This window comes from Emys orbicularis, chromosome 6, assembly GCF_028017835.1.
Source record: "Emys orbicularis isolate rEmyOrb1 chromosome 6, rEmyOrb1.hap1, whole genome shotgun sequence".
NCBI classification, from domain to species: Eukaryota; Metazoa; Chordata; order Testudines; family Emydidae; genus Emys; species Emys orbicularis.
The window spans coordinates 98,863,535-98,876,998 of NC_088688.1; the positions used below are offsets into that span (position 1 = coordinate 98,863,535).

Below are 13,464 nucleotides of genomic sequence, written 5' to 3' on the forward strand. Positions count from 1 at the left end.
CCCAACACAGATGTACAGAATTAGTACTTCAATTTTGCATTTCTTAATTTTTCAGCTGCAATTTTTAATTATGCCACTTCAAACTACTGGCATATGTAAAGCATTTGCACAAATGACTTGAAGTGGCAAATCACACACACACGTGTGAGGAAATGCACAGAAAAATAAGGTTCCGAGAGACTTTTCAACTTTATCTGCCAACTTGGCAGCAGTGTCCATCTGCAGCAGTCACTAGCCGATGCGTGATTCCATTAACTGGCATAAGGACAGTATGCGCAAATATGCCCTACAAAATACGTAACAAGTGCATTTGAACTAAGTGAACGGCGCTGCTGGAGCCGTGGCTCGGATTTCATGCGATGTTAGGGTGGCACCGCGGCGCTATGAACAGGTCCAAGGCGACCCACGTTACCTGAGCTGCCGAGGCCTCTGTCGTCGCTTCCCCAGGCCGGTGGACTGCACTGCAAAACTATGCAGCGAAAGCACCGATTATCAAGCCAGGTCACTCGCTCCCCCCGCCACGGACCGACGCACCTTGGAGCCCTACCCCACCAGCGGTTACACACCCCCAACACAGAGGCTACATCGTACCCCGGAGGACGAGCGCTCAGGAGCCCTTGCGCGCGGAGATAGGCAGCAGCCTGCTCGGCCCGCCCCGTCCTGTCCCACTGAGCGTCGGGATTGGCCGGCTCCAGCTCCAGCGCTCAGGAAGCGCCCGGCCCACGCCAGGGTCGGAGAGGGGAGGGGGAGCCCCCCGCCTGGCGCCACGCGCGCGGAGATTGGTTGCCTCGCTCTCCCGGGTCCACCCCTGCAGCCCCGCTTTGCGCCTGGTCCCGCAGCCGCCTCTAGAGGGAGCAGCGCCCAGCGGCCGCGCTCGCTGCTGCTCCGGCTCCTCTCACTTCCTCATCGAGCCCCGGGGACTCGCTGCTGGGACAGCCGCCGCCGCTCCGCCTTGAGCCCCGCGCCCGCTGCAGAGGAGGGGCGCCGCCGCCGGGCAGGAGAAGGGACCGGTCAAGGGCAGTTTGCGGGGAGGCGGAGGAAGGGGTTTCCCGGCTCTGTGCTAAGCCAAGCCGCCGCGATGTCCAAGCCGCCACCTAAACCAGCCAAACCAGGTAAGGGAGCGGCCCGTCGCCGCGCTCCTCCTACACAGGAACAGCAGCCGCCTTGCACCCCGCCTGCACTAGCATTACACGGCCCGCACTCAGAGCTCGGAGTTCGTGCTCGGTGATAGACACGGAGCTGGGCTCTGACACGTGGGCGATGTTTTTCTTGTTCCCTTTTTATTTGTCCGGTGCGGGGCCCCCTTTGCGATGTGCTGAAGAGGGGGTGGGATGGGGAGGCTGCTCTGGCTGGCAGAGCGCCAGGGCGGTTATGGCTCCAGGGCGAGGGGCTTCCTTTTTATCAGGGACGTGGCTCGGGCTGTCACTGTCAGAGCGCACTTGCTAGTGGCCGAGGAGAAGTAGGAAGTGAGCGGAGCTAGTCCCTGGTGAGGCTCTGGGGAGAGGAAGAGGCAGAAGCAAATGCAATTACTAGTTCTCTGGGGAATCATTTTACAACCCTTTTTAGCGAACTCGGTGCTGCATTACAGTTGCGGAAGGACGGAAACAAGCCTCGGTTAAAATGCTCTTCTGCTTGCTGAAGAATCTGCAACATATGCACCGAGAATTAGTCTGCAATTAAGGCGTGTCAAGCTAGAAAGTTGAAGTTGATTGTCACTGTGGTGCCTCCACGTGGGAAGAGGTGTCCTAACAAGCAACCTCCTTAGGAGCAGTTTTCCTTACTTGCGATAGCATTCTGTGATTTAATACTTGGTATAAATCTGAGACTTGCTCCTAAAAAGACAAGATTTTTTTCAGTCATCATTACAAAAAAAAAAAGCATTACAATTGTGACAGTAACTGATGAAAGGTCAGAAAATGATTTGTGAACTCTCAAGGCGTGATTGGTAAAAGTGTGTTGAAATTGCCAAAGCACAGAAGACTATTTTCTTCCAAAGCCTGAAAATACAGTTTGTCCTCTGTTGACTAGAGCCCTAGATAAGGATCAAGAGCTCCATACAAAGTATGATCTATTGGGATCAAATAACTTTTAACGTGCTTAGAGTTGTCACCCTTAAACTAGTGAATTTTCTGTCATTTGCAAATATGTGACAATATCCTGTTGCTTACATTTCCGTTTAGGAAAAGATGTTATCAAGATGATTCAGTGCTTAATTTGTAATGAAAGAGGTGCTGAGGCCTGTGCAGTTTTGTTACTTCTGGGTTTACTATGTCAGTTATGAAAGTGTCAGGGCTCAGTTCTGGCACAAATTAAGCATTGATTACATCCTAAATCTAGTTTGCTGTTAAGTAGGGAATGGTCTATTTCTATTTTAAAAAATGCTAACACTTTACTAGTTCTTGTATTTTCTAAAATAAGTGTGTGAAGTAATTGAGGGTTTTATATATGCTACAGCTCTTTTTCTCCTTTTTAGACTTAATTCAGTCATGTAATTTTCTTTTAAAAAGACGAAGAAATTAACTACACCAGTCTGGATGCTTATGCAAAGGAAAGTTATCTGGTGACTTCAACTTCTTGCTAGCATCTCTTTTAAAAAGAGAAATTGAAAGCTATAATACATGCTTGGTTTACTCAAGGAAGTGGGGTTTAATTATAAACATATACATTTTGTGAAGGAATGCATATTTACCAACGGAATCATGGCTAATGAGCCACCATCAGTTTTGGTTCTGTTAAAATTAATAACAAAATTGCCATTGAACTTAGAAATCGCCATATTGGATCAGACCTACAGTATATCTAGTCCAGTGTCCTGTCAATTTTCAGGAAGGTGCATGAAATCCCACAGAAAACTGAGGTGGGATAATCTGCCCCCATGAATGCCTCATCCTACTCTTTAATAGGTGGAGGGTGGTTAAGCCCTCAAACATGAGGTTTTCTATCCCTTCCAATAATCTTTTTAGCATTAACTGTCAAAACTTGGGATATTGCTATCTATACAAATGTCCAGTCCCTCTTTGATTTTTTTGTGAAATTATTGGTCTCAATGATGTCCTGTGGCAGTGAGTTCTAGTCTAACAGCTTTGTTTGAAAAAGTATTTCTTTTATCAGTTTTGACTTTGCCACTTCTCAGTTTCATTGAATATCCCCTTGTTTTTGTGTTTGGAGACCGGGAGAACAGGAGCTTCCCCTGTTTATCTGAATGGAAGAAGGAAGGGTCTCTGGGCAGGAGATGATCCTTAACCCTTACACAAATTTAATCTAACTAAACTCCCGAGTAAGGACCGATTTCCTGAATAATTTGCAGGATCTAGCCTTTAATGTAGTTGGAATATGCAACACATCCTTATTTAGATGTTACAAAGTTTGTTTGGAAAAATTAACTAACATTTTTAAATGACCAGAAAATTCCATATTAAGTGCTGTAATTTGGGGGAGAATATACTGTATTTTTAACAGATAAGAGGTTGAATCCCTATTTTAAGTGCAGAACTCAACTCTAAAGTAATTGTGGAGCTGTGACTGGTACCTCTAATAAAATTACCATGTGGTCACTAAAATATTTTTCATCTTCAATATCTTGGCCACTTACTATATTTCTTGAAATACTTAAAGTACTTAGTTGATATTGTTGACTAAATAGCCAGTTTTTAAAAGTAACTGCTTTGCATTTGACTGTTTAAAGTCACACAAGCAAAACCCCTTGTAGGACCTGAAAATGGACATTCCCCTATCAAACTATTGCCCCCACAATGAACACACACCACCCATTAGGTATATAATTATTATTCATGCCTTCATCACCTCTTGGCTGGACTGTAGCAATACAAATATACCTGGGCATGCTGGCCAGCTCCAGCCAGCCTGGGTCAGGGTACAACGCCGGGAATGGCAGGAGAGGGTCTGGGGGCAGAGCACGGCCAGGGCCACAACAGCTGCTTGGGGAAGCACAGCCTCCCCTAGCCTATGATACTCGCCACCCGTGGTCAACAGCTTCGCACATCTGGCACAGTGGAACTCAATAAGAATAAAGCTTGTCTGGGTGGGAGACAGAACTTTCTCTAGGACTTGTCCAAAAATCGAGGAACAAAACTCCCCCAGGAAGTAAGGGCCATTACAGACCTCACTTGTTTCCATTCCAAGTGTAAGACCCATTTCTTTGACCTTGTCTTCTCTAACAAACACATAGCAACAGCTATATTTAAAGAAGAAATAAATAATAATAATAATAAAAAACCAAGCAAGAACAGCACAAAAAGCCCTACCAAAACAAGACACGCCACACACTTCTCTCTTTGGGGAGAGGAGGAGAGCACAAATGTGACAGATATAAACTCACATTGCTTACTGCACTATGGAAGGCAGTCAGATGATGTGGTGATGAGCACAGTAAAGAATAGAAAATAAAAATCAGCTGGGCATTTAAATGCCAGGTTTCAGCCTGTGACTGATGTTGCCCTTCCTTGCTGAATGCTAAGCCCCTTTGAAAATGAGGCTTAAAGAAAATGCTGATAGAACTGTCACTGTTTGTCTTCCTGTAAAAGATTATAGCTGAGTAAAATTCAGAGGATTCCCAGTAGAGTTGACCCAGTTTTAAGACCCAAGTGTGTATGGGTAATCTTTTTGTCTTTAATTCATTATATTAATCTTCTAACTTATCAGACAGGTTAGTTAGAATTTGGTTTTTAAAAAAGGTTTTTCAATGAGTTTGTAATCTGTAGACCTATTTGTACAGATAAGAAATTATAAACTCTTAGATACTTTCTAAAGGGATAGTCAGAGAAATTTTTTAAATTGAACGAACATTTATAAACTTCTTAATTCTTGAGAGAATGCCTTGTGCAGACAGTTTTCACAGCAATAACTTGGCAGGCCACTTCAGGGAGAGGCTGTCAGTCTTTTTTAAAATGTATTGAGAAGCCATTTTTATATGAAGGCTATATTGTGCTTTTCATCTCCATAAGGCTATTTGTATTAGCCTATAATACTATCATTGTCCTATGAATCTTTGTTTTGTGGTTCTAAATGTTCCAAAAGGTACCCACTCTTACAAAGAAGAAGTAGACATATAAAGCTATGAGGACCACACCCAGAAGTATAATTTACTTGGCAATGGGATACTCTGTAGCAATTGTTCTCCCTGTGGAACACCTCCTGATGGTGGTTGGTCACACTGTGCTGGGTTTTTCTTGTTCAGAGCTGCTAGGTGTTCAGTCTGTAAAGCCAGGCAGGCATAAGGAATAGCAAGCCTAGCTACCTCTACTATGGGCTGCTACTACATAAGTGAAATAGAAAAGAAAACAGGAGCTGTCTTCAGGTATTGCAGCCATCACCAGCAGAGGAATGTCCAGAAAAGCAGAGCAGAAAGAAGACCACGTGGCAGAGAAGCATTTCTAGTAGATGACAGAAATTGAACAGATGGGAGGAAGAAATAGTTGACCTTTTTTTAAGAAAGAAAGAGAAAAATCGCAAAGATGATATCTAAAAATACGTAAGCACTCTCCTAATATCTGTGTTGCATATATGCAACAACTGTAGTTGCCACAGGGATGTTATATGATTGCAAATTGGCCGGGGGCTGAACCATAAAATAATCTATTAAGAATTAGGAAAATAGTTTGAGAACTCCAGGAAGAGGGGGGCAAATGAAGGTTACTTTAAAAAAAGAATCGTAGACAAATATATATAATCTTTGCTTAACATCTGAAAGTTTAGTATTGGACAACAGCTGTGTATGTTTAGTAATCCTGTCAGTAATCTATTATAACTTCATTTGGCATGTAAAATCTGATGCTGCCTCCCTCCGCCCAATCACCTCCGACTTCATGTTCGGGCATCTCTGGTCTTTGGGAAATCATATAACATGTTTCTCAGCTGGTTAAGCAGAGAACCTGGTTCTTGGGTCAGTGAAAAAGGGACTGCTGTATTTATTTTCTTTTATCCCCTGTGAAAACTTTGCTATCTCTACCCTGTATATGCTAGGAAGCAAGAATAGTACAATGTGCCCTATTCCAGATATGTCTGTTCTTGGCAATTCAAATGAGGTGAATGGGAGTAAGATGAAAATTTCAGTTATATTCGATAGTCAACACTATGCAAGTATTGGATCCTCCTCTTTCTTTCAGCGGCTCCATTCTATTCTCAAAACACATTGCCCTTTTCAGAGTTTATAGATTCATAGATTCTAGGACTGGAAGGGACCTCGAGAGGTCATCGAGTCCAGTCCCTTGCCCGCATGGCAGGACCAAATACTGTCTAGACCATCCCTGATAGACATTTATCTAACCTACTCTTAAATATCTCCAGAGATGGAGATTCCACAACCTCCCTAGGCAATTTATTCCAGTGTTTAACCACCCTGACAGTTAGGAACTTTTTCCTAATGTCCAACCTAGACCTCGCTTGCTGCAGTTTAAGCCCATTGCTTCTTGTTCTATCCTTAGAGGCTAAGGTGAACAAGTTTTCTCCCTCCTCCTTATGACACCCTTTTAGATACCTGAAAACTGCTATCATGTCCCCTCTCAGTCTTCTCTTTTCCAAACTAAACAAACCCAATTCTTTCAGCCTTCCTTCATAGGTCATGTTCTCAAGACCTTTAATCATTCTTGTTGCTCTTCTCTGGACCCTTTCCAATTTCTCCACAACTTTCTTGAAATGCGGTGCCCAAAACTGGACACAATACTCCAGCTGAGGCCTAACCAGAGCAGAGTAGAGCGGAAGAATGACTTCTCGTGTCTTGCTCACAACACACCTGTCAATACATCCCAGAATCATGTTTGCTTTTTTTGCAACAGCATCACACTGTTGACTCATATTTAGCTTGTGGTCCACTATAACCCCTAGATCCCTTTCTGCCGTACTCCTTCCTAGACAGTCTTTTCCCATTCTGTATGTGTGAAACTGATTTTTTCTTCCTAAGTGGAGCACTTTGCATTTGTCTTTGTTAAACTTCATCCTGTTTAACTCAGACCATTTCTCCAATTTGTCCAGATCATTTTGAATTATGACCCTGTCCTCCAAAGCAGTTGCAATCCCTCCCAGTTTGGTATCATCCGCAAACTTAATAAGCGTACTTTCTATGCCAATATCTAAGTCGTTAATGAAGATATTGAACAGAGCCGGTCCCAAAACAGACCCCTGCGGAACCCCACTCGTTATGCCTTTCCAGCAGGATTGGGAACCATTAATAACAACTCTCTGAGTATGGTTATCCAGCCAGTTATGCACCCACCTTATAGTAGCCCCATCTAAATTGTATTTGCCTAGTTTATCGATAAGAATATCATGCGAGACCGTATCAAATGGCTTACTAAAGTCTAGGTATACCACATCCACAGCTTCTCCCTTATCCACAAGACTCGTTATCCTATCGAAGAAAGCTATCAGATTGGTTTGACATGATTTGTTCTTTACAAATCCATGCTGGCTGTTCCCTATCACCTTACCACCTTCCAAGTGTTTGCAGATGATTTCCTTAATTACTTGCTCCATTATCTTCCCTGGCACAGAAGTTAAACTAACTGGTCTGTAGTTTCCTGGGTTGTTTTTATTTCCCTTTTTATAGATGGGCACTATATTTGCCCTTTTCCAGTCTTCTGGAATCTCTCCCGTCTCCCATGATTTTCCAAAGATAATAGCTAGAGGCTCAGATACCTCCTCTATTAGCTCCTTGAGTATTCTAGGATGCATTTCTTCAGGCCCTGGTGACTTGCAGGCATCTAACTTTTCTAAGTGATTTTTAACTTGTTCTTTTTTTATTTTATCTGCTAAACCTACCCCCTTCCAATTAGCATTCACTATGTTAGGCATTCCTTCAGACTTCTCGGTGAAGACCGAAACAAAGAAGTCATTAAGCATCTCTGCCATTTCCAAGTTTCCTGTTACTGTTTCTCCCTCTTCACTAAGCAGTGGGCCTACCCTGTCTTTGGTCTTCCTCTTGCTTCTAATGTATTGATAAAAAGTCTTCTTGTTTCCCTTTATTCCCGTAGCTAGTTTGAGCTCATTTTGTGCCTTTGCCTTTCTAATCTTGCCCCTGCATTCCTGTGTTGTTTGCCTATATTCATCCTTTGTAATCTGTCCTAGTTTCCATTTTTTATAGGACTCCTTTTTATTTTTTAGATCATGCAAGTTCTCGTGGTTAAGCCAAGGTGGTCTTTTGCCACATTTTCTATCTTTCCTAACCAGCGGAATAGCTTGCTTTTGGGCCCTTAATAGTGTCCCTTTGAAAAACTGCCAACTCTCCTCAGTTGTTTTTCCCCTCAGTCTTGATTCCCATGGGACCTTACCTATCAGCTCTCAGCTTACCAAAATCCGCCTTCCTGAAATCCATTGTCTCTATTTTGCTGTTCTCCCTTCTACCCTTCCTTAGAATTGCAAACTCTATGATTTCATGATCACTTTCACCCAAGCTGCCTTCTACTTTCAAATTCTCAACGAGTTCCTCCCTATTTGTTAAAATCAAGTCTAGAACAGCTTCCCCCCTAGTAGCTTTTTCAACCTTCTGAAATAAAAAGTTGTCTGCAATGCAGTCCAAGAATTTGTTGGATAGTCTGTGCCCCGCTGTGTTATTTTCCCAACATATATCCGGATAGTTGAAGTCCCCCATCACCACCAAATCTTGGGCTTTGGATGATTTTGTTAGTTGTTTAAAAAAAGCCTCATCCACCTCTTCCACCTGGTTGGGTGGCCTGTAGTAGACTCCTAGCATGACATCACCCTTGTTTTTTACCCCTTTTAGCCTAACCCAGAGACTCTCAACACTTCCATCTCCTATGTCCATCTCTACCTCAGTCCAAGTGTGTACATTTTTAATATATAAGGCAACACTTATATATTAACATTTAATGTTTTGTGTTGAGGATGTTAATCCTATTTACCAAAATTGCAAACCTGACAAATTGAATTGCCATTGCCAGCTGTGCTCTTGGACTATGCGCTATGTCCAGTGGTATTTCTGAATGAGAACAATACAGGCAGCCCTTGACTTTGACGTTCAACTTATGACGAATGGCACTTATGACATTTCTGAATTGACCCCCTGATTCGACTTACGACAGTTGGTTTCGACTTTACGACGCTCTGTCCCGCAATGGAGTGTATTGCAATTCCGAGTTCCGACTAACGATGCAATTTTCAGGAACCAATTGTGTCGTAAGTCCGAGGACTGCCTGTACATAGATGTGTGGCAGACTGTGTGTGCTGTTAACAGGTAAAAATCCATTACTTCTACATCCTCCAGATTAAATTACTTCTGTTGTTTAATTACATAGTCACATAGGTGTACAGAGCACTTCACAGAGAAGAGAAGAGGCCCTGCCCCAAGAACCTTACAGTTTAAAATGAGATATTGGATAGGGAAGAGGGATGGCAAGAGGAAAACTGAGGTATACAGAATAAGATTATTCGGTCATTTGTGGTGTAACGTATGCATAGGGTTAGTTCCTATTTTTAACAACTTTTATAAGTGTTAGTTTTTTTAATGCAGATAAATGCAGCCACTAATAGGTCTTCACACTTGCAAACAGGATTGTAAAATATCAGTACTGAAACTGATAAGATTCTTGTTAATTTCATGGTTGAGCTAAGAAAAGCTGAAGAAGAGGCACTGGATCAATCTCATTCCCCAGAAGGGAACACTGCATTCATTCATACTTGGGAAGTCTTTGGAACCAGAGGAATTTTGTTGTTTTTGTTTTTCAAACAAATGCTTACATTCTGGATTCACTGATAGTTTAGGGCCCCTTGCTAGCCAAAGAAAACTTTCTGCTAGCCAGACATGACTAAGAAAGTGGATTTAAGGAGCACTGTATTGCTGGGTTGTTTTTTGTTTGTTTGTTTTAACACACCGCCACCACCACTACCTTTATTATATTGAGCAGCTTACATAGGAAATACGAACTGATATTTCCGGCCCCAGTCTGGGCAGTCATTGCACTTGGGTGGACTGCCGTGCCTGTTCAGAGCCTAGCTCTATGTAAGTGCAGTAATCTGCTTGCATACCACAGATTGCAGGATCAAGACCTCTGTGAATAAATGAAGTTTCCAATATTAAACAGTGGGACACCTGAACCTCACTTGTAAAGTTATTTGCAAATAAATCTTATGTTAAATAACTTTTCATACCTTTTCCTTGAAGTTATCCCAATACTGTTTGTTTTTAAAAAAAACTGTTAAAAGCTTCTGGCACCTACAATATTTGAGGTGCTGATTGATACAGTATTACTGTAGCTAAGGTGCTCTATATAGGTCACCATTAGCAAACAGATATGCATGGCCTTCCATTTTGCAAGTTTATCTACATTTAATCAATCTCTTCAACAGAATACTCATCCAGACTTATGCATTCAGTGGAACTTCTTGCATTCATAAGTCTTTGCAGCATCAGGATATTAAATATCCTGCATTAAATACTGTGATGGATGCATTAGAAATACCTATGATAGACCTTGGTAGCTTTGCTAGGGCTAACAAATTAATTTCCCTAAAGTAGTTCCAATGAAAAATTTCAAGCAGTTGATTTTTGTCAGTTCCTAATACTGAACCTTTAAAATCCACAAAGAAGAAGAACTATTTTGCATGAGTCTGGTGGTGATAAAAATGAGACAAGTGATACCTAAGATCACTGGATATAGAACAAACAGGTTCTGTGTAAAATTCTCCAAATGGCCTTACCACTGCATCTTAATTCTGATTTGCAAAATCTCTGCTATACTAGTTCTAGACCTGAGAGATTCATGAGTTCAGATTGCACAAAGTGGGAATATTAACAGGGTGTCTGGAGCAGGGTGGATAAAAATCAATGATTTAAAAAAACAAAAACAAAAAAAATCAGATTTACTTTTTCCCCTCAAAAATAATTGTATCAAAAAAATTCCGATCTTAATTAAATCTCATCATGGAATAAGAATTATAAATTCTAATTCTATAGTATCAGACAATATATTCATGTAATGTTTAAGAAAAGTTTTGTAAATGAGTTCCAATAGTTCATGAATTAGGGACCCAATTTTATGGGGTTCCAGGGGCTTCTGTATAGATTACTTGGGTTAATTTTTCCATCTACCCAATGGGACTCAGTGCTCAGTCTAGAAGATACCATCAGAGATGTTTAGTTTTGCAGTTCTAAAACTGTGGATTTGTGTCTCCAGAGATAACAGCAAACATGTATTTAAATAAATAGAGGTGAGAAATAACAGACCTCAACCCTGTTGTCCCTCTGCAAATTTGTGTACACAGAGTCAATCCCTTACCTCTCTCTAAAAGTGCAAAGGTTCAAAAAGTTCAATGAATAGAAAATTGTTGGGGGCGGAATAGATCTGGACAAGGAGAAGTAGTCTGGAGATAAATGTGAGAAGGGAGGGGCAGGCAGTAGAAACAAAAGTGAAACTGTTTGAGCAGCATATTCCAGAAGTCTTGAGCAGGGCCGGTGCAACCATTTAGGCGGCCGCCTAGGGCGCCTAGTGGTTGGGGGTGCCTAAAAGCCCGCTCAGCAAGGAGGTGGAGTGGAGGTGAGCTGGGGGGGGGGGGGCGCCCGCAGTAACGGGGGGGCACACAGGGGAACCGCTCCCCGCCCCAGATCACCTCCACTCTGCCTCCTCTGCTGAGCACACAGCCCCCACTCTAAGTCTCCTCCAATCGGCGCTGCAAGCCTGGGAGGGGAGGAGAATTAGAGCGGTGCCGGTGTGCTCAGCGGAGGAGGCGGAGCCGAGGTGAGCTGGGGCGGGCTCCCCGGGCGGGGTTAGCTGCTGTGGAGGGGGGGGGTAGCTGCTGCAGGGGGACTCCCCGGGCGGGGGAGGGTGGCGGGCTGGGTTAGCTGCCGTGGGGGGGCGGGGTTAGCTGGGTGAGGTGGGGGGAACAAGGTAGAAGTTTCACCTAGGGTGCGAAACTTCCTTGCACCAGCCCTGGGCTTGAGGTCTTTCTGAGTGTAGCCTTCATTGATTTGAGATCTACCATACCATTCTCTTATTAGAAGGGAAAACCTATAATGGAAGCAGGCTGTAAAAGAGACCCAGTTTGGGAATAAGAACCGTTCAAGAAATATATGTTTGCTGATCTTTTAAGAAAGACACACCAGTGAACAAGTGGAAGTCACTTAAGCACTTGGATTCAGAGACTGTTGAAGTGATAATCTCACTTTTAACAGCAGTAGCTTCTTCTGCCAGTGCAGAAAGAATATTTTCTTCAAATTGAGAAATCGTTTGGGACCTGAAAAAGCAGGAAAACTTGTTTTTCTTTTCCAGATTATGAACAAACAGGAAAATGAAGGTGAAGATGACTGAGTTAGCTGCAGAAGCCAATATTTTAAGTTTCTCATGTTGACCTGGTTGACAGTCGATTTAATTATTTTTTAATTTCATTTAACTATTTTAGTTAAAAACAATGTTAACAAAAACAAACCTGATTTTAAAAAACTAGAATGTTTAATAAATTCAAAAATTCATATGCTTGTTTTGTTAAAATATTATATGTTTACTATTGAAGAAAAAAAATCCAGAATACATAACATTGTTGTTTTAGTTAAATACAATTATTAAAATGTTTTTCTGGTGATGTTCTCCTCCTAATACAGCCTGGCAAGAAAATCCTCCAAATATTAATGATTAATCTGTTGAATTGGAGAGATAGTTCACCTCCCAATGACTTCATAAATATCTGCTTCAATTACCTTTGGTAAATGAAATAACCAACAATCATTCATTTTCTGATATAGCTGTAAAACTAATCGGAAAAGTTTTCAAAATAAATCACTTTAAAAATGTATAGTGTGTACCTTCTAAAAATGAAACCTACATCTGTCTCTGAGTTGTGAAGAATGTGTATTAAGGTTATAACAACCAACAAGAATGCACTTTTATGTAGAAATCTATGATTAAATCGAGTCTTCCTGACTAGTGATTTAAATCAAGTTGATTTAAATCAAATCCACCCTGGTCTGCAGTGTTGATTAGGGACTCTGGAAAGAACACTTCACTTTTCTCCTCACTTACCCGCCCCCACAACCTTTTGTTTAGAGGCAAATCATTCTCCTGCCCAATATTCTTCCTTGGCCATGGAAATACCTCACAAGTGTTCCAAAATCCATGTCACCAACTCATCAGGGAGTTCTGGGAGACGAGGCATGCAGGAGCTACTGGATCTAGTGTTGTTCTGAGGCCTGGGAGGTATTCATTTCTTCCCTACCCTCAGCCCCATGAATATCTAGAGCAGGGGTGGGCCCAGGGACGGCATCCAGCCCTCCAGACGTTTTAATCCGGCCCTCGAGCTCCCACCGGGGAGCAGGGTCTGGGACTTGACCCGCTCTGGCACTCCAGCCGGGGAGTGGGGTCTGGGGGCTTGCCCCACTCCGTGCGGCTCCCGGAAGCAGCGGCATGTCTCCACTCCGGCTCCTACGTGTAGGGGTAGCCAGGAGGCGCTGCCTCCCACAGCTCCCATTGGCCGGGAACAGCGGCCAATGGGAACTGCATG

General features: G+C 42.7%; 1 protein-coding gene across 2 annotated transcripts in view; it reads left to right on the top strand.

Moving 5' to 3' along the window:
• Positions 1-986: 986 nt before the first annotated feature.
• Positions 987-13,464, top strand: part of OSTF1 (osteoclast stimulating factor 1) — a 28,439-nt gene continuing 15,961 nt past the window's right edge. For both annotated transcript variants that reach the window (XM_065406147.1, XM_065406148.1), the window contains exon 1: positions 987-1,112. In XM_065406147.1, the coding sequence (XP_065262219.1) occupies positions 1,079-1,112 (34 nt within the window). In that variant the 5' untranslated portion in view covers positions 987-1,078. The remainder of the gene's footprint in view (positions 1,113-13,464) is intronic.